This window comes from Vombatus ursinus, unplaced genomic scaffold (genome assembly GCF_900497805.2).
Source record: "Vombatus ursinus unplaced genomic scaffold, bare-nosed wombat genome assembly UNPS02014973.1, whole genome shotgun sequence".
Classification (NCBI taxonomy): domain Eukaryota; kingdom Metazoa; phylum Chordata; class Mammalia; order Diprotodontia; family Vombatidae; genus Vombatus; species Vombatus ursinus.
Genome location: NW_020954751.1, coordinates 1,658,789 through 1,680,889, shown reverse-complemented (window position 1 = coordinate 1,680,889; position 22,101 = coordinate 1,658,789). Strand labels below are relative to the sequence as shown.

The 22,101-nt window shown below is 39.3% G+C and overlaps 1 protein-coding gene and 1 long non-coding RNA gene across 3 annotated transcripts in view; one reads left to right on the top strand and one right to left on the bottom strand.

Moving 5' to 3' along the window:
• Positions 1–22,101, top strand: part of LOC114030637 — a 92,215-nt gene that overhangs the window by 3,253 nt on the left and 66,861 nt on the right. The window lies entirely within an intron of this gene.
• Positions 6,734–22,101, bottom strand: part of LOC114030636 (E3 SUMO-protein ligase NSE2-like) — a 259,588-nt gene continuing 244,220 nt past the window's right edge. Inside the window, exons 5-7 of the mRNA XM_027845487.1 lie at positions 20,588–20,691; positions 20,087–20,193; positions 6,734–7,107 (exon numbers count right to left, since the gene is read on the bottom strand). Of these exons, the coding sequence (XP_027701288.1) occupies positions 6,981–7,107; positions 20,087–20,193; positions 20,588–20,691 (338 nt within the window). The 3' untranslated portion in view covers positions 6,734–6,980. The remainder of the gene's footprint in view (positions 7,108–20,086; positions 20,194–20,587; positions 20,692–22,101) is intronic.

The following is a 22,101-nucleotide window of genomic DNA, read 5'->3' as shown; positions in this document are numbered from 1 at the left end:
GGCACATAGTAAAGGTTTAATAAATACTTGTTGATTGATTAGCATTTCTATTAGAAGAATCATTGAAGGTTGCCCCAGTGGAAAGTTTGATCCTTTTCCTCTGTATCAAATCTTCTCTTGTCTTGAGTCATCAGTCCTTTTCAACTAGTAAGATAATATGACCACAAAAGACATGTTTAAATGTCTCCATGTGTGGGTTTCAAGGTGCAGTATAACTTGAGCTGACTAGCCTTCTGGAAGCTTATCACAGAATCACAAAGACCTTAAGGGTGCATCTACTATGGGCCCCTGCCTTTGGATCAGGGAATGGCTGAATCAATGACTAATTTACTTGGCACATTCTTTCTTGGTTCCTTTGATTTCCTTTTTTTTTTACTTACCTCTCATTCACAAAGTGCCATAAGGCCTGTATTTCCTGGCCCTTCAGGAGAAGCAACTCAACTCAATGTAGTATAAAGAGGGCCTCAGATAACTTCCCTTCACAACGGTCCCTTGCTGCTCTTTACAGGTCCCATAGCATAAAAGAGCTAGAGGTATAAGGGACATTGGAGGTCATTTAGTCTAATCCATTGATTTTATAGGTAAGGCACTGAGGCCCAGAGAGATTAAGTGATCTGTCGTCATTATACAAATAGTAAATATCAGAACTGGGATTTGAAACCGCATCTGCTGACTCCAAATGCCTAGCTCTTTGTTGTTTACATTGTACCTTGTCTTGCTTTTAGTTTTTTGGACGGTTTGGTCTTTTTTGTCCCTTGAGTTCTACTTTGAACTCTATAATTAAACTCAAGCCTTTTGGAGGTATATTTATTGTCACTTCACAGACATAGGCTCGTGAGGCCAGCATTCAAAAAGTCCTCTATTGCTTTCTTGAGACTTCATCTGCAGTTATAATATCTTATTATTGGAATAGCCCTGCCTTGATTAATAATAATAATGGATAATACTATATATGATATATCATATCATTAGCATTAATATAACTTTACAAGGCAAGTGGCACAGGTGATAGAGTGCAGGGCCAAGACTCATCTTCCTGAGTTTAAATCCAGCCTCAGACACTTACCAGCTATGTGACCCTGGGCAAGTCACTTAATCCTGTTTGCCTCAGTTTCTTCATCTGTAAAATGAGCTGGAGAAGGAAATGGCAAACCATTTCACTTATCTATGGCCAAGAAAACCCCAAATGAGGCCACAAAGCGTCGGACATGACTGAAAACAACTGAACAACACTTCACAAGTATCATTTCATTTTATCCTTGAAATAATTCTTAGAGTCGGTACTATTACTATCCTCATTTTACAAATCAGAAAATGGAGGAGGAGGTAGACAGAAGTTAAGTGACTTGCCCAGTCTCACACAGCTAGGAGTTGTCTGAGGATAAGTTTGAACTCAAGCCTTCCTGACTTGAAATCCTACGCTCTACCCACGGCACCACCTTGCTGCCTCTAGGTTATGGCCAAATGTTTTAACCTTACTATAGGAATGATTCACTCCTGAAAATGTAGTCTACTTCCTTTTTCAAGACAAAAAAAATTTTTTTTAAACCATTCTCAAAATGGCTAGGAATGTGCATTAGCTAGTATTTGTGAGGGGGAGGCTGGAATCACTTCAACTCTCTGGCCCTCAGTTCCAGCATCTGTAAAATGGGGATATTAGACTTCATGACCCTGAGACTCCTCCCAGTCTGATATCTACGATCTTATGAAGAACGGAGGTAGGAAGAAGCTGTTGTGTCACTTCTACATATGAGGTTGGTAAGCGATCAAGATAAGGGTGGTGGCAGGGAAATGGAAGATGGATGGAAGACCATTTTGGAGGAAGATTCAATTAATCAGGGTAGCTCAATGTATAACAGGGAGGGAAAAGTCAGAGACGAAGGAAGAGTTCTGAACCCAGGTCACTGGGAAGAAGGGTAGTATCGCTGATGGACTGGGATGAAAAGGGGAAGTTAGGAAGTATAGTGGATAATGGGACTACTGGCTCCTTCACCTGGGACAGTATGCCCATCTAAATGCTGTCAAAGATCTTAGTTCTTTTTGGCTACTATGTCCCACTGTTGTCTAATCAAACAATTCCCTAAAACCTTCAGTTTCATACAAACTATTGTTAGCCATTTTTCTTCCATAAAGTACTCATGAAAATGATTTTTTGAACACTGATCTTGGAATCAAGAAAACCTGAGTTCAAATCCAGCCTCAGACACTTACTAGTTGTATGATCTTGGTCATACAAGTCCGTTTGCCTCAGTTTCTTCATGTGTAAAATAGGGATGATAACAGCACCTACTTCTTAAGGTTGTGGTGAGAATCAGTTGGGATATTTATGAAGTGCTTAGCACAGTGCCTGGCACATAGTAGGTGCTATATAAATGCTAGCTATTATTATGAAAAGCCAGGTCATGGTCTTGATATAGGGTATCTGGGAGAGTGTATAAATAGGTCCTAAATTTTACAGCGAGGGGTGTGAATTGACTACAGGCTCTCAAAAAAGTTGACAAGGCAGTCAGTGTTGTTAGGCTGCATTAATAGAACTGCAGTCTCCAGAACAAAGTGGGCATACAAATTGTTCCATTTTCTTCTGTGCGGTCAGATCACATCAGGAGCAGTGTTGCAGTGGTTTTTCTTTTAATTATTTAACATTAAATTTTAAAATGTTTTTGAGTTCCAAATTCTCTCCCTCCCTCCAGCCCCTCCTCCACCCATTGAGAAGGCAAGCAATTTGATACCCTTTATACATGAGAAGTCATGCAAAGCATATTTCTATACTAGCCATGTTGCAAAAAAGAAAAGAAAAGAAAGTGAAAAAAATGTTTCAATCTTCATTCAGGGTTCATCAGTTGTCTCTCTGGAGGTGGATGGTATTTTTTTATTATCAGTCCTTTGGAATTGTCTTGGATCACTGTATTGATCAGAATAGTTAAGTCTTTCACAGTTGATCATCATACAATATTGTTGTCATTATGTACAATATTCTCCTGGTTCTGCTCACTTCACTTTGCTTTAATTCATAGAAGTCTTATCTGGGTCACATTTTAAGAGTGATATTCACAAGCTGGGGTGTTTCCAGAGAAGGGAGATAAGGATGAGGAAACTAGGGACTGGAAATTGTGCTATATAAGAAACAGAGGAAACTGGAATTTTTCACATGGACAGTGTATGAAGTAGGAACAAGACAGCCATGTTGCTGAGCCCATTGCCTCCCCGTCTTACTTACCTACCTTTGATTTTCACCTTTCCAAGAAGCTGTAGTATGTGTAGCAGTAAAACTGTCTTGTCAGATGACTCATAACAGGTTGAGGGTGACCAACAGGCCTTAAACATGTCAGTGAGTGAGGGGAATGTCTACCCCAAGCATGTGAAGACACCTGTCCCTGCAGTGGGCAGATGAGAACAACTGGTTCCAACAGCCATGAAGGTGGCTGAAGCGGGTGCTGTGGAGAGCTGAGAGCTTGGTCAGACAGCAAACATGCCAAAGTCATCCACGGCGTCCCAGGCTGTTGCCAGTCATCCTGACTGCTGCTGTGCCCCTGGACTTCAGTGACTCTGGAAGACAGAGTGACTTGCACATGAATTGGATTTAAGTGAGGCAGAACTGCACAAAGTCGTCAGCCTCACTCTCTCTTCCAGAGTCACTGAAGTCCAGGGGCAAGACAAATGTGATTCATCCCCAAGTAAATTCTCTGTAGAATTCTGTCCTCTTCTTCTTAGGTTCTTCTTAGGTAAATCTTCCAATTAATACAATTGCAGCATAAGTTACAAACTGATGACCACTTTTGAAAGAAGTCTGTTACTGCCTGTAAGATCTCAAGTAAGTCACTTAACCTGTCCGGGCCTCAGGTTCCTCATCTATAAAAAGAGAGGCTTGGACTACAAGACCTCTAAGGCCCCTTGTAGCTCTCAATCGTAGGTAGAATACAATAAAATACACTTGATTCATGGAGGTTACCTTAGAGACCACAGCAAAGGCCAGATTTGAACTGAGTTGTCTCACAACCTTTTTTTGGGGGGGGGGGGGGCGTGGGAGACAGGAGAGGATGATCAGGTAACATTTTAGCATCTTACAGTATGGCAAAGTTCTTGTTAAAAGCATCACTGCACTGAATTTGTATGTACCAGTCAAGAGAGTGTTACCTTATATTCAGAATCATGGATAAAAACATTTACAATGCCAATTGCCAATACTGGACTGTCAACAACTATTTATTAAACACTTTCATAGACACTGGACTAGGCACTGGGGATACAAAGAGAAGCAAAAATCTCTCTTCTTTCTCTCAAGGAGCTCACAGTCTAATGGGGAAGACAACATTCAAGCAACTATGTACAAACAAGATACAAACAGGATAAATCAGAATAGTCAATTGAGGGAAGGCATTAGCATTAAGTGAGATTGGGAAAGCCTTCTTGCAGAAGGTGTAATTTTAGCTGGAATTTAAGAGAAACCAAGGAAACTAGAAGGTGAAGATGAGGAGAGAGAGAACTCCAGGCAAGGGGGGAGAGCCAGTGAAAATGTCCAGAGTTGGGAGGTAGTTTCTTATGTGAGGAACAGCAAGGCTAGAGTTACTGGATAAAAGTATATGGAACAGAGTAGTATGTAAGAGGGTTGGAAAGGTAGGAAGGAGCCTGGTTATGGGGGACTCTAAGAGCCAGAGGATTTGATCCTCAAGGGGAGCCACTGGAGTTGACTGAGCAGGGAGGGGGCTGACATGGTCACACCTGTGCATTAGGAAGAACAATTTGCCACTACTAGGTCTGTACTCCAAAGAGATTAAAAAAAAAAGTAAAAGGACCTATTTGTACAAAAATATTTACAGCAGCTCTTTTAGTGGTGGCTAAGAATTGGAAATTGAGGGGATGTCCAACAATTGGGGAATGGTTGAACAAGTTGTGGTATGTGATTGTGATGGACTACTATTGTGCTATAAGAAATGATGAGCAGGATGCTCTCAGAAAAACCTGGAAAGACTAACATGAACTGATGCAAAGGGAAATGAGCAGAATAATGAGAACACATTATTGCATGATGATCAACTGTAAACGACTTAGTTATTCTCAGCAATACAGTGGTCCAAGACAATTTCAAAGGACTTATAATGAAAAATGCTATCCATTTCTAGAGAAAGAGCTGATAGAGTCAGAATGCAAATCAGAGAATACTTTTTTTAACTTTTACTTTTTTACTTCTACTTTTTCTGGTATTTTTTTTCACAACAGGACTAATATGGAAATATGCTTTGCATGATTGCACCTATATAACCTGTATCAAATTGCTTGTCTTCTCAATGAAGGGGAGGGTAGGGTGGGAGGAAGAGAATTTGGTACTCAAAATATTAAAAAAAAGAATGTTAAAAATTGTTTTTACATGAAATTGGGGAAAAATATTAATTTTTAAAAACAGGAACAAAAAAGAAAGAGCAATATGAAATCTGAGTGCAGGAGGGCCTGGAGTGGGGAGAGACTTGTGAGAAGCAGGCCAACCAACATTAGCTGGGTGTGAGGTGTGAAGTGAGGAAGGCCTGTGGTGTGGAGGTAGAAGGGTCAGAGTGGGACAGATAGAATTGATGAGACTTGATCAAACATTGACTAGGGTGAGGTCAGAGAGTGAGGAATCGGAGCTGTGAGACTGAGGGCTGGGAGGATGGTGGTGCCATCCTCCAGATGGTGGAAGAGGAGAGGATTTGGGGGAAACAATAACGAGTTCAGTGTTATCTACAGGCTATCTACAGGCTATCCAGCTGGGATGCTAATAGACAGCTGGAGATTTGAAAATGGAGAGAGATTCGGGCAGAATAAACAGATCCAAGAATCATCTGTATAGAGGTGATGATTGAATCTCTTGGAGCTGAGGAGATCACCAAGGGATATATTAAAGAGGAGGAGAAGAAGTGGGTGCAGAGAGGTCAAGAAGGATAAGGACTGAGAAAAGGCCATCAGAATGGGCATTGTAGGTAGGAGGGAAGCAGCTGCTGGACAAGGAACAATTGAAGATTAGTGATAGAGGGGGAAATCTGATGCAGAAAATGGGATGGAAAAGGAACATGCAAAAGGGCATGGAAAAGTATTAGCCTTGACCAACAGAAGAGTCACCTTTCTGAATGAGACAGGTGAAACAGGAAATAGTGGCAGAAGGCATTTAAGTGACGTGAGACAAGGAGGAGGAGAAGATAAGAGGGAGATCTGTGAATAGCCTCAGTTTTTTCAGTGAAATACAAGGCAAAGTTCTGAGTAGAAAGGGTGAAGGGCAGGGAGGTAGAGGAGGTTTGGGGCAGTATAAAAAGGTTTGGAAAAGCTGTTGTGTTAAGTGGAATAAAGAATAGATGTGGGAGGTATAAAAGAATTGCCTAGCAGCAGTGAGGACCCAGTTGATAATATTTAACATAAATTTGTAAGGGACTGAGTTGGCATGTTTTCATAATTTTTTTCCAGCTTTGTTCAGCAGCAAGTAGAGTAGGAGGAAAAGGCAGAGAGGATGGTGGGAGAGCAAGATCAATAATAGGATAAGGGGGAAAGTGACTTGAGAGAAGAGAACAGTGCAGAGACGAAATGGGTCACCAAAGGGTCAAGATGTAGAGGGGAGGACAGAATAATCAGTGCAGGGGTGATGTGAAAGAACTAAGGGGATGAGGGAGTAGAAATCACAATACAGCCTAAATATTAAATACTTTGAAACAAAAAAAAGCTATTTACGTGAATGTCTACATCTTTTGAAAAATTCACCAAACAAGAAAACTATAGAGAAAAAAGTTACAATCATTTTATTTATCAAACACAAAGTTTAAAGGGGAAAAATTTAAATGAATGTTGCTATTTGACAGTTAAAAACACTTTGGATTATGTTTGAAATCTTTAATTTTACCTGCAAATGAAATAGAGTACACAACTTGTTCTAGTCAGCTTACAATCAGCAAGTGATCTCGGTAGACACTGATGAACTTTCCTTTATCTGAGAGCACATGCATTTTAGACATCTGCATCGTCTAGTGGTTCTGTTTGTTCTGACTGTCGGCCATTCTTCTGTGGTTTTCGATGGCTCTTCCGAGCACTACATCTTGCACAAGATCTGTCAGCTTTACATCTGTATGACTACAGCCAACTTTGGGGCAGCTATCAGAGAGGAAAAACAACAACAACAAATCCGATTATAATCCAGAGGTTCAATAGTCCACATTAACTTATTATAATAGCAATGTCACATATGTAACGGAGGCGAACAGACCTGAAGATAGTATCTCCATTGTAAACTTGTTTAATATTTAAATTTTAAAATGGAAGCGTATTGCCAGAAGAAGTTTCAAGTCTTCAAAAACAGGAAAGATACCCATCTGCCTGTTACTGTTTAGATGGTAGTTCTAAAAGCATCTAACAGCAGAGGGCTGTTCTTTCCATTCTTATGACTAACAGCAACTGTCTTCATTTGGCACTGTGTTTTGCAACAGTCTAATGTGCTTATCATATCATAATGTATATTAAAAGTTATCTCTACTAGTCTGTAAACTCCATGAGGGCAGAAACTGTCTTATCTCAACTTTGCATTTCTCCCATAGAACAGCACATCTCTCCCCACAGAGTATTTAGTGATATGTTTTATCCCTAGATCAACATATTTTCGGTCATCCATAATAATCCATTTCTCATTTTTTTAAAATTTTGTGGAAAGATGGTCCAAGAGGCAGCTAGGTGGCACAGTAATGGAGTACCTGCCCTGGAGACAGGAGGACCTGAGTTCAAATCCGGCCTCAGACACATAACATTCACTATTTGTGTGACTCTGGGCAAGTCATTTAGCCCCAATTGCCTCAGAATAACAGAATGGCTTTAGTGGCACAACAAATCCAAAGTTACCACTGGTCAACACTTTGGTAAAATGGAATACCAGGTGTAGGAATGAATCTGTTGGATTAGGACTCTAAGTGGCCTAAAGAAAATCCCTGTCACAATGCACACTAGAACAATACATAGAGAACTGCTAGCTGTTGGGGATGGAAAGAGACAAGTATCTGCCTCACAGTGAGGAGTAATGGAAAGAACTGGGAACTTGGAGTCAGAAATACCTCTGTTCTAGTCCCAGTTCTGCAATTTAGTATGTGCTTGATCTGGGACCTTAGATTTGTCATATGTAAAATGAGGATAATAATACTTTCACTAACTACTTCACAGGATTGTTGTAAGAAAAGTTCTCTGTAAGTAGAAATGTGATAGTTAAATGTGAGCTTATTCTTCTTTCTCCTACATACACCATGGTATATAAAACTCAATGATCCAGACAGTGAGTAATATTTTGGATAGGGAAGTGGACTGTGAGATGAAGACCTCCTGATGACATAATATAGTTTCAATTAGTAAAACGACACATTCTGAGAACAACTGATGGATTCAACCACACAGAAAATTAGTTTCAGTTTGGCTGCATGTAAAGAGGTGTACTTATTAGGAAAAAAAAGTCATAATACATAAAATGAAACTCTCAGAACTTGGGAGAAAAAAGACTTTGATGTTATTTTAGTTACACAAATTCAACTCAGTTATCTTCTCAGGAAACTGAAAAACAAAACACAATAAAGCAAGAAAGAAACAACTCCCTCAACGTGTTTTTTACCCAAATGACATTACAGAAAGACTTCAAGACCCCCTCACACCATGGACGAGGGCACTCCCACCACCAGAGTAATAGCACAGAGAACATTTTAGAGGCATTAGTCCATTAATCCCTACAACACCCCAGTGCACCAGTCAGGTGGGTCAGTTTCTCTCCTTAAGCCATCAAGTCATCACAGCTCAGGACTCAGACACTACTGGCTTTGGAAGACAGGTTTGGTTTTTGAACTTATGTCACTGAAGAGGACAGAACATTCCATTTGGGCAAAGAACTGTCTAGTGGGTTTGTGAGGCTTAAGGAGTACCCAGGTCAGAGCCAACCTGGGCACCAGGATCTGGCTGCACAGTCTGACTAGAAGTTAGAAGCTCCTGAAGCTCTTAGGATTTAAATGTATTATCCACAAAGCAACAAAAGGAAAGAGATGGAAATATAGAGTCAACTAGTGGGATTAGATACCTCATGATAGGCAGAGTGAGTTACCCTATTATGCACATCTTCACTCCCAAAGATCAATTCATGGTTAATGAGTGACAAAAAAAAATAGCTTTTTTTTCTCTAGTGTGATTAATCTAATAGGCACACGAAGGGGCAGTTGGTTCTGGAATAGTTTGTTCCCTTTGTTAAAAAAAAAAAAAGTGGGGCAGAGGTTAGGAGATGAAAAATTATTTCTTTAAAACTTCCCTTGGAAGAAGGTAATAAATGATTCTCATTTTACAAATAAGGAAACTGAGTCTCAGCAAGTTTAAGTGACTTGCCTGTGTTTAAGGACTAGTAAAATGGCAGAACAGAGACTCAAACTCAGGTTATCTGACTCAAAATCCACTCCTTTCAGTGTCCCACTCTGCCCCATCTCCTCTTCCTCTCAGCACAGGGATTCAAAGAATACTTTACCAATAAAAACTGAGATCTTCTGTAGTGATCTTGCTCTTCTCTGCAATGGAATACCTTCAATCCTCTCTCTGTCATTCCCCTTTCTCCTTGCCAAGGGCAGCCTTCTTGTGCCCTTAGTCCTACACTCTCCTGTTTCTTCTTGGAGCTTGCTCCTCCCATCATTTGCTTCCTGCCCACACTCCTCTCCCTCAGATCCAATCTCTCTTTAAACACTTGCTCCTTTCTTGCTACCTACAAATATGTTTCAATCTCCTATATTCTTAAAAAAACTCTTCACTTGACTATGACAATCCTACTCTGTGTAGAATTTAAAGCACTTCACAATCTGGCTCCATCGTATATTTTCCAGAGTTATTTCTCATTCTTCCCTTCCTGTATTCTACAATCCTTCTAATTCCCTTCTATATTTCTCTTCCCTTTCATAGCTTAACTCCTAGAAAATGTTAACTATACTTGTTGTTTCCCTTTCCTCACCTCCCACTCATTTTCAGCTCAGTATAATCTGACTTTGTTACCATCACTCAACTGAGATTGCTCTTAACAATGTCACCAACAATCTCTCAATTGGACTTTCTCAGTCTTCATCCTTCTTGGCATCTCTGAAGCTTTCGATATTATTGACCATCCTCTCTTTAATCTGACTTTGTTACCATCACTCAACTGAGATTGCTCTTAACAAAGTCACCAACAATCTCTCAATTGGACTTTCTCAGTCTTCATCCTTCTTGGCATCTCTGAAGCTTTTGATATTGTTGACCATCCTCTCTTTCTGGACACCCTCTTCTCCACAGGTTTTCATGATCCTGCTTCTTCCTGGTTCTCTTCTTACCTGTCTAATTGTTCCTCCATGCTGAATTATCATCCATGTTCCACCTTCTGGGCACAGATCTACTTCTAGGATCTTGTGCCAGGCCCTCTTTCTCTTGCTCTACTCTCTCTGGGTGTTCTCATCAGCTCCAGAAGTTCAACATCTCTGTGCAGATGGCTTCCAAATGTACATATCAATCTCTCTTCTCTTGTCTGAACTCCAGAACTCCATCTCCAGTTGCCTGCTGCACATCTCCACCTGAATGTCCTGCAGGTCATCATGCCTAAAATGGAACTGAACTTCCTTCATCTTCACTTCCTAATTACTGTTGAGGACCCCTATAAAACCTACTTAGGATATCTTGCTCGTACCTCAAACTCAATTTCTCCCAAATCCAATCAGTTGCCAAGTCTGGCCGTTTCTATCTCTAATGTCTTGTTCATTTGACTCCATTTCTCAGTTGTCACCTTATTTTGAATCCTTATTACCTCTCAACCAGACTATTTATTTGTAAGATAATTTTTTATAATGAAGTTAATAAACATCAACAAATATGAACATTTCGATAATCAAAGAATAATTAAAAGGTAGATTGTGCATGAAACTATGAATTTATATTATGTAAAGTTTGTCTGTTCTTTGTTTTTGACTATGGGCACCTTTCAAAAAGGATAAACTAAATTTAACATTGTAGTTCCAACACAACCCTGCTTGCCGTGTTCCCTTCTGAATAACCTTTTGCTTCTCTCTTTATTTCTTTAATAATTTAATGACTTTTCTTCCTTTTTGGAGCAGTTATTACTATCCCTTCTTCCATCTGACACCCCTCCTTCAAGAACTGGTCTTCTGGAGTCATAATAGTCATATTATTGTTCTTATTTTTTTCATAGTTCTTCTTCTTTATAATGTTAAGATCACTCTATACATTTATCTCTGGATCTCCTCAGTTTATTCTGCACCAGTTCATATTAGTCCTTCAAGTGTTTCCTGAATCTGTCCCTTTCATTATGATATCACAATACTATATCATTGCATTCATATACCATAATTTGTTTAGCAATTCCCCAAATCTTAGGCACCTTTTTAGTTGGAGTTCTTTGCCATGACAGAAAGAGTTGCTACAAGAATTACTGTACATATGGGCCCTTTTCCTGTTTCTTTGATTTCTTTGGAATACAGGATTTTGTTTGTGCAGAAATTTTACCATTTATATAATCAAAATGCTTCATTTTATTTCCTGGGATCCTGTCTATCCTTTGTCCAATGAAGAACTTTTCCCATATCTATAGTTGTAAAAAACATCTCATACTTTTATCATTTATGATATTACCTTTAATATCCACAGTAACCATTTCAAGCTTATTGTGATATATTGAGTAAGATGCTGGTAGAAGCCTAATAATTTCACCTCTCCTAGGATTTTTTTTAAATAGTTAGTCCTAATCCTAGTATCTGGAGTCCTTGGATTTACCAAACACTATGTTACCATGTTACTATGTCCGTTTGCTTATGCATCTCTTATACCTGATCTATGATCAACAATGATCAACTTTTCTATTTTTTTAGATGGCTAAGTGGATAGAGTGCTGGGTGGGAGTTAGGAAGACCTGAGTTCAAATCCTGTCTCAGACACTTACTAGATAGTGTGACCCTGGGCAAGTCATTTAACCTCTATTTGCCTTAATCCACTGGAGGAAGAAATGGCAAACCACTCTAGTACCTTTGTCAAGAAAATCCTACGGACAGTATTGGGGTGCTGTGGTCCACAGGGTCATGAACAGTGGGACACAACCAAAGAACAACTCTTGCCTATCAAGAGTTCTGGTGATTATTGCTTTGTACTATCTTTCGAGTGCTAGGACCCCTCCTGGATAACTGCCTTGTCATGACAGAGGGGCTTGTATAGCTTAATGAAACTATGAGCTATGCCACGCAGGGTTACCCAAGATGGACAGGTCATAATGGAGAGTTCTGACAAAACGTGATCCACTGGAGAAGGAAATGACAAACCACTCCAGTATCTTTGGTTCACAGTAGGACTTTGATAGGATATCTTCTTTTCCTATTTTTTAAATGCACAATTTAGGTGATACTAGGATTAATTTTTCTTTCTTTAAATATTTGATAGTATCAACTTGAAAATCCACCTGGTCCCATGTTTGTTTTAGTTCCTTTATGGCATGTTTACTTTATCTGTTTGGAATATTTAAAATCTCTACTTATTATGTTAATCTAAGTTTTTCCACAGTTTTGTAAGTATTAATGTATTTAAATAATCAGTTTTGTTGGCATATAATTGGACAAAATAGTTTCTAATAATTTACTTTATTTCCATTTCATTTGTTGTGAATCCTCCTCTAGCATTTTTTATATTGGCAGTTAGATTTGCCTGTATTTTTAAATCAGATTGGCTAAAGGTTTATCATTTTATTAATTAAAAAAACTCCTAGTGTTATTTATTAAATTGTTTTTGTTTTCAATTTTACCTCTTTGATTTTCATATTTCTATTCTTATGTTTGGCTGGAGATTTTTAATTTGTTGCCCTTCATACCCTAATGCTTTCCTACCTTTCCAGTCTTCTTATACTTTGCTCCCTCACCTACTGTACTCTTCAATCCTGTGATAACCACAAACAAGTCACTCTATCTCTCAAATTAAGGATAGCTATATGAAAAATGCTCCAGATCACTAATAAATAGAGAAATGTAAATTAAAGTAACTTTGAGGTTCCACCTCACATCCATCAGACTGACAAAGTTGACAAAAAAGGTAAAATGATCATTACTGAAGGAGCTGCAGGAATGCAGACAAACGAATGCACTGTTGCTGGAGCTGTGAATGAATACAATCATTCTGGAAAACAATCTGGAACTATGTCCCCAATTACTAAATTGTAAATTTCTAGTGATACCACTACTAGGCTTATAAAGAGGTAAAAGAAAGATCAGGGTGACCCATATATGCAAAAATACTTTGTAATGACAAGAAGGAGAAACTAAGGAGGTTACTTATCAGTTAGGGACTGAGAGAGTCAGTGTACAGAATGAGATATAATTTTATTTTGGGGGGAGGGGGACATGGCCAATATAGGAATTTGTTTTGACTCTGTACATTTGCTAAAAGAGTTTCGTTTTACTCCCCCCCCCCATCCTCCCCACTGGGGGATAGGAGATGGGAGGGAAAGAAAATACATTTTTGTAAATTGAAAAAAATTTTTTAAAGTAGTGATTAGAAAAATAGAAGGAAAATTAGGAGACAGTGATGTCTTCAAGGAAAGAAAAACAATCTAGCTGGAGATTGTGGTCAACAGAACTAATTACTAAAATTAAGGGGAGAACTATAAAGACTGAAACAACACCCCTGTTTTTGATGATTAGATCACTAATCAACAAACAGGTTCTGGAAGAAGCTCTCTGCTCTCCAACTCCAATAAGAGGGTACTGATGAAATAAGAGTTCCAGTGCTGAAGTAAACTTTTAGGATAGGATGAAGTGATCCCCGAAGCATGACGTCCAGAGGCGTAATAGCCAGGTGAGGACTGAAGAGATGGCTGGCCTACTCAAATGTCATTTACTTCCCCACCCCTTCCTCCTTGTTTGCATAGACTTCTACTTGACTACAATGAGATAATTTACCTAACTTTCTCCCTTCCCTTCCCCACTGTGCATTATTCTTCTCCTCCCTTTCCATTTTTCTTCTAAGATCATCAAGACATAATAGAACCACTCCCAGGCCTTTTGTCTAGACTCCCTTTATGACCCCTGATGATAGGGTTTTCATCATGTCTCATATTAGAATATAAGCAGTTTATCATTGTTTAATCCACTAGGATTATTTGTTCAGTTTGCTTTTTTTAGGTTTCCCTTGACTACTGTGCTTGCATTTCCAAGTTTCTGTGCAGCTCTGATCCTTCTATCAAGAACACCTGAAAATTCTTTATTTCATTAAAGGTCCATTCTCCCCCTGTAGGATTATGATGACTTTTGCTGGACAAGTTGTTCTTGGTTTTAAGCCTTTTTCTTTCTTTAATTCCTTTTTCTTCTAGAATACCACATTCCAGGTTCTCTTCTCCTTTATAATAGGGGCTGCTAAATGATGTGTGATCTTGACTGTAGTTCCTCAGTATTTGAATTCTTTCTGGGTGCTTACAATAGTTTTCCTTTGACCCGGATACCCTGGATTTTGGCTATAATTCTCTTAGGAGTTTTCATTTTGGGGTTTCTTTTAAAAAATGAACAGTGGATTTTTTCTACTTCCAGGTTCTAAGAGGTCTGGGCAGTTTTGTTTTTTTCTTTTTTAAAGATTTCTTGAAATATGATTCTAAGCTCTTTTTTTTTTTTGTCATGACATTCAGATAGTCTAATGATTCTTAAATTTTCTCTATTTAATCTGTTTTCTGGTTCAGTACTTTTTGCTATAAGATATCTCACATTGCTATTTTTTCAGTTTTGATTTTGTTTTAATATTTCCTTTTGTTTCAGAGTCACTAGCTTTTATTTGATCTATTCTAATTTTTAGGGAGGTGGTTTCTGGGGTAAGTTTTGTATCTCATGTTGTAACTATTGTTCAGTCAGCCAGTTATGTCCAACTCTTTGTGACCCCGTATAGGGTTTTGTTGGCAAAGATACTAGTGGTTTGCCATTTCATTCTCCAGTGGATTAAGGCAAACAGAGGTTAAGTGACTTGCCCAGGGTCACTCAGATAGTAAGCGTCTAAGGTAGGATCTGAACTTAGGTCTTCCTGACTCCAGGCCCAGTGCTCTATCCACTGAACCACCTAGTGGCCTCCATGTACTTCATGGGCCAAGCTATTAATTCCCTTTCCAATTCTTTCTTCCATAGCTTTCATTCCTTTTCCATTTCCCCCCCACACAGTGTCGTTATTCATATATAAAAAACCTTTTAAAACCTTTTTTTGTACTCTTGATTCAACTCTTCCAAGAATTCTGGTTGAATTTATACCCAAGCTGTGTCTTTCTTTGAGGCTGTAAATGTCTATGTTTTACAGTCATTCTTTTCTTTTGAATCTGGGTCTTGAACCTCCTTATCATTATAACATGGGGTGTAGGGTGTGCTCAGGGAAGACTAGTACCTCTGGTGTGAAGGCTGCTGAGTCCTTTTCCGGGCTGCTTTCCACCTTTGGTGCCCATTTGATCCACCAAACTCTCACCTGTGGCTCCGAGTACCTAGAGCATGCACAGTGGCCATACCCTGGTAAACCCTTTTGGTATATGGGCTAAACCAGGTTGAGGGTAACTAAGGGGTCTTAAACCCTTTGATGAGTTAGGGAAGTGTCTACCCCAAGCATGTGAAGACCCTCCCCTGGCTGAATGGGCAGATGAAAACAAATTTGTTCCAATCCCACGAAGCAGGCACTGTGGAGTGCTTAGAGCTTGGTTAGACATCAGAGATACCAAAGTCATCCACTGCATCCCAATCCATCACCAGTCACCTTAACTTTGTCTTACCATAGGAATCTGGTGACTCTGGAAGAAAGAGTGACGCTGACAACTTTGCACAACTCTGCCTCACTTAAATTCAATTTATGCACGAATCAAAAGACATCACCCATACCATTTTACCATTTTTACCTATTTCAAAGTCCTGTGGTGACAGGCAAGTGACAAAGCAGCAGGTGCAGATACGGTAGGAGCTTAGTCACAAGCCTGCACACAGGTGGTCCAGGCATAGAATTGTCTTCTCACCGGACTGAAACAGCAGTGGGATCTGGCAGTCCCCTCGGTGTCTGAACACCTTTTTTTAAGGACTGCACTGTTCACCTCCTGGTATGAGAAAGGGGCTAGAAAAGGTACCCTAAGAATTGCCTGCTTCACCCACTCCTGGCCTGTTTATTGGGGCATCTGAATTATCTTAGGAAGATTCTGAAGATCACCTGGCAAGATAAAGTAGCAGACACTGAGGTCCTTTCTTGAGCTAAATTGCCAAACATTCAAACTCTACTGCAGAGAGTGCAACTCTGGACGGCCATGTTGTTCAAATGCCAAATGTACGTTTGCCTAAAAGACAATTTCATAAAGAACTCATACAAAGCACGCACTCACAGAAGAAGCGATACAAGGACACTCTCAAGGTCTCTCTGAAGAACTCTGGAATCAATTTCATGACATAAGAGAAACTGGCAAAGGACTGTCCAGCATGGTGTGCCCCAGCATGGTTGTGTCCGCATCAAAAAAGGCGCTGTGCTCTATGAGTGAAGCAGAACTGCAGTAGCTCATTTAAAGAAATGAGAGGTGTGCAAATTTAGAGACTTCTCCACTCCAAATGTTTCTATGGAGTGTTTGTGCCTGACCTGTGGCAAAGCCTTCTGAGCTCGTGTTGGTCTGACCAGCCACAGTCGGACAAACTGTACCTTGATCGCCACATAGTGAGGTCATTTTGGTCCTCTTCAAGAACGAAGGACAACTACCACAATTGTAACATATTTATGGCAGGATTCTTTTTCTGTTTGCTAACTCTTCCAGCATATTTCCTGACTTTGGACGTGCCCCTTGGTCTGAGTTCTTCTTGTTCTTGACCTGGGTTTGGGTTTGAACAGGCCTTTGGGCTTAACCTGTCTGGAGTTTCAGTAGAATGCTGTTGGAGTCGGCTACTATGGAAAGCTCTGCTGGCTCTGACAGAACTGAGGGCTCTTGTTTGGCCTGATACTCCTGCCCCAGTTATTCCTCTGCAGGTTTCGAATTGGGCGAGAAGTTGGAACTAGGATCCTGCCCTGTTACTTGGACCCATTCCACAAGGCGGCCCATTGTTTCTGAACTTGCTCCTTTCTCAGTACTCAGCCCAGGGCCTACACCTGCTATAGCTGAAGTACTATTCTTGTAGGTACAGATCCCTACTGAGTGTGGATCGATGATGACCTCAAACTGGCTAGTGAGTAACTGAGTTGCCAGTTAGCCCCTGTTCTTGAACCCTACACAAGTTTAGGTCCCTCTATGCTGACTCTGTGGAGGTGCACAATCTCTCCCTGTGCTGTAATGCTGTACACAGTGGGTTCCTAGACAGACTCCATCCTCAGTGTTCATAGACTTCTGTCTCCATATATTGACCTGGCCTGGAAAAATGACCCACTGTGACTTTTCCTTGAGTTTTTTGGGAGCAGGGTTCAATCTGGTGTGTTTTCTACATCTGTCTGGAAGACTTGATGGGGAGGGGTCAATATACTTCTTGCTACTCCACTATCTTGGCTCTGCTGAGACATATAATTTTTTACTGGCCAATTTAGGGTTTTGTTTTGCTCGACTATGCTTATTTATTATGAGGGATTTGTTTTTATTTCTTTTGTTTTCCCAGAAGATGAGGAAGAAGTGGGGAAAAAATACTCGATAAGTGAAAAAAATACAATTTAATTTAAAAAAGGAAAAGCCTGCTAAATCATTATTACACATAAAAATAACTTGTTACCCTTTGATGTTTTTTTCTCAGAGCTTTGCCAATTATAATACATTTCTTAAGTTTTTTGACAGTTCATTTTAAATATTCCCATTAATCTACAAAAATCTAAAAAAGACTTTAACCCTGATCACTGGCACTTTAGAATTTGTTACAAGGTTCCCCCCACCCCCAGTGCACTCCCCTCAGTGCATGTGAGGGAGAGAAAATAAATACTTGTTAACTTAAAAAAATAACATTTAACTTAAAATAATTTAAAAAGAAATGACCCCTAGAGTAAGGTCAGGCAATGGAATAAAAGATTCAGGAAGAAGAATTAGCTTTATTAAGGAGCAAGGGATGCCCCATCTTTTGTGATCAGAGAGAAACAGGATAGGTAATGATACAGACAAGTATTGAGGACTGTAACTGACATTAACCATTATTGAAAGTGCTTTTTCAGGGAATCAGAGGGAGGTAGTTGGATTTATTAACAACATTCCCTCCAATTTCTGATAATCTAATTGAACTAAAATTCAGGTGATACTGAAAAACTCAAACCTTTAGTATGGAAGATCATCATATAGCTAACAAACCTGGGGACGTGATGTTTTTTAAGTTATATACTTTAAGGAGAACTTAACTGCATCAAAGCAAAAACAAAAGCATTGAAAAACATATTTATAAATAACCCTTGAAAGTAGTGGACAGGCAGGTTCACTGTAGAAATAGGTCATTCAGGTGGGTTACACAAAAACACAACATTATGTGTACTGATAGCCACTTCAACTTTGCACCACATTTTAGGCCTTACCTCCATTATAACTCCACTGGTTTCCTATTCCCTTAGGATCAAATATAAACTCCTTTATCTGTCATATCAAGCTTTTCACAACCTGTTTGCTTCCTACCTTTCCAGGCCCCTTACACGTTATTTCCCTCTCCCCACTCAGGTTCATTAGACATGATACTTTCACTCCTGCCTCTGTGCCTCCTAAGCAGCCCTCTCCCATCCTGGGAAAGCTCTTCCTCCTCACTTTGGCCTCTTGGAAGCCTCAGCTCAAGTGCTATCTTGTATGTGAAGCTTTTTCTGATCCTATCAGCTGTTAGTGACCTGCTCCCAAAATTTAGTTGTATGTATTCTACAAGTGCACATACCATCTCTCCCATTAAATGTAAGCTCTTTGAGGGCAGGGATTGTTTCACTTTTGTCTTTATATTCCCAGTGACTGAAGAAGCACTTTAAAAAATCACTGCTGACTGATAAAAAATACTGAATGAGCATCAGAACATACTATTTCAGAGCCCCTCCCCCCATTTCTAAATTCAGTAAGAGACTGGGTATAAGCAGATTCTCCTTTTATTTACAGGCCCTAATAAAAGAATACATAGGAGGGATGAATACCAGAATTGTACTGAAACTTCACCATACCTATCCTCTCTTGGGACAAATTAGTAACGATGAAAAAGTCCAACTCGTTTAACAGCATTTTAAAGTCTATCATGCACTTTCCTTACAGCTCTGTTAGGTAATCAGTACAAACCTTAATATTCTCATTTCACAGATGAGGAGACTGAGTCCCAATGACTTGCCCAAGGCCATATGCTGAATAAGTGGCAAAGTTGGGATTTAAATGCAGGTTCTCTTACTCCACCTCCCAATGCCTTTTATGCTGTACCATACTGCCTAAGGAAGTAATTATTTTTAATTGAAGATATACATAACCTAGGAAAATTTTTCAAAGGGGAATAGAGGGACTCTGACAGCTAATCCTCACAATTTTTCTCTTATTTTATGTACATCTGATGCATCAATTTAAACTTGGCCTCTGCCATTTATTGTATGACCTTAGGCAATCACAACTACCTTGGGTATGTTTCCTTATTTGTAAAATCAGGGAATTGGACTAGAGATAGCCTTTGAGAAACCTCATAGCTCTGGATCTATAATCCTAAAAGTCATAAAAACAATAATTTTAGATTTCAAAAAGGTCTCAGATCATCCAGTCCAACCTCCCCTCATTTTACAGACAAGAAAACTGAGGCTCATAAAGAGGAAATGACTTGCCCTTGCTGCACAAGAAGTTTACAGATGCCAGTGTGGGTCTTCCGACTTTCCATCCAATGCTTTTTCCACTACAAAATGCTCCGCTTTCTGAATAGCTTGCTCTTTTCCCACACCCTTCCTGAGCAATTTATAAAATTTCCCCTCACGTATTATTTTTACAGAGAGTTAGCTTTCATGTTTATACAACTATTGAGCTGAATATGATTGAGAATGGACATTTAAGTATTCCTTCCTCTGACTCTGCCAAGTTCAAAATATTTGCTTGAACAAAATGCTTTTGATTTGCTAGGTAAAGGAAAGAGCTATAGCTTTTTTTTCTTCCTTGTGAACTCACCATGCCTTTTTATTCCTTTTGTGTTTGGACTCAATGATTCTTCTAATGGCTTCCTCTTCATAGGTGTGTCCACATACTTTATTTTTCACTGGTTTCTTCATTTCCAACTGTAATCAAGAAGATTAGGTTTATAGGAATGATGACAATCACCTTCCAGTCAGCTCGCTAAATTACCATTGTCAGGAGTCGGGATTTCAAGCACTAGCCTTTTAATGTTTAATTTTCCATTCGCACAAAGTAAGATAACAACTATTAAAGCAACCCACCAACATTGTACAATGAAGAACTGTTGGAAGCATCAATTTCTTTCTAGACTTCTTGACTGGTTGGCAGTCAGAAAAGTAGCACTACTTCATTTTGCCAGCAGTACCTATACTCCTATCTTACTATTCAATTCTCTCCACCCTCTACTCTGAATATGAAGACAAATCACTTTTTTTGATTAGGTAGATAAGTCCGTAAGCACTTTTTCTATCAAAAAATCTATTTAAGGCAAAGTACCTGAGTAATGGGGCAAATCAAGTTGGTTTGACTTTGGGTCACAATCATATCTTCATCTATTTGTTCTTCTGAGTCATCATCAGTTGGGTCTACAGGGAGTCCACCTGGGGCAAAAAAAAAAATACAATCAAGGGAAATATGCCTTTTAAATTAACATTTTATTAGATGAAAAGACACAAGTTCCATAGAGTATAGTTTAAACTAGTTATATAATATTAAAACATCTCTGTGGAAATAATATGGGTCATGCTTACACAATATTCTGTGCAAAAAAATCTTTTAGCAAAAATATCACTTCCCATTTATAGAGTCATTTATAATCGTAAAGTACTTATGTACATTAGCTTATTTAATCCTCACTCCAACTCTGTGACATAAGTAGAGCAAGAACTATTGTTTTAATTTTGTATCTGAGGAAACCAAAGCTCACTGAAGTGAAGGTCTCAAGGGCTGGCACCTGGTAGAGCTGAGAACTGACACCAGGCATTCTAAACTAAGGTCACTGAGCTCCCCACTCTATCACCTGGCCTTTCCCTTTTGAGTGACAGATAGAAGCACTATTGCTTCTTTCTATTTAATATTCGGCACCCAGAAGTAGCACCAGATCAAAAATTTGAAGAGATATTCCTTTACGGTTGATTGTAGAGAACGTTTCACTGCGATGTCAAACTTGATTTTCTATCATGTTAAATGCTGGGAAATCACAGGGTCATAGATCTAGTCAGTTAGTCAACTAGCATTTATTTATTAAGTACTTACTACGTTCCAGGCACTGTACTAAGCACTGGGAGATACAAAGAAAGCAAAAACACAGTCCCTGCCCTTAAGGAGCTCACATTCTAATGCAGGTGATAATATGTAAAACATACATACAAGATACAGGGTAATCTCAAATGGGAAGGCAATAGTGTAGGTGACAAAGCCTAAGAAGAGCCTCTGGCAGAGATCTGAGCTAAACTGTCAAAACCCTCAGAGGCCATCTGACCTAATCGCCTCATTTTACAGATGAGGAAACTGATTCCTAGAGAGCTTAAGTAACTTTAACTTGTCCAAGTTTACATAGATAGATAGTTGAGTATCAGAGGCAAAATTTGAACCAATATCCTCTGATTCCAGAGCTGATATTTTTTCTACTCTGCCACACTGGGAAGTATAATTATAGACGAAAAACATGTGCCGAGGCCAACAAAATCAGCCTTAGGCTTTTTTCTGAATTTCGGAATGTTGAGGAAGCAAGCAAGGACAACTCAAATGTGATACCCACAAACAGGGAAGGATGAGTAGGGAACTTGAAAATTGTAGGTGATGACTGACATCAGTGATCATGAAAGGAGAAGGTGAGCAAAACTGAGAATGAGGAAGAGTGTCAATGGTGACTAATAGCTCAAGGTCTGGGAAACTAAAACACAGAGGACTTTGCAACAACTAAAGTCTCCTAGAGACAAACATTTTCTTCAGTTGAAAGCTATGTTTATTTAAAGTGATATAAAAAGAATTCTACCAACATGTTTGTC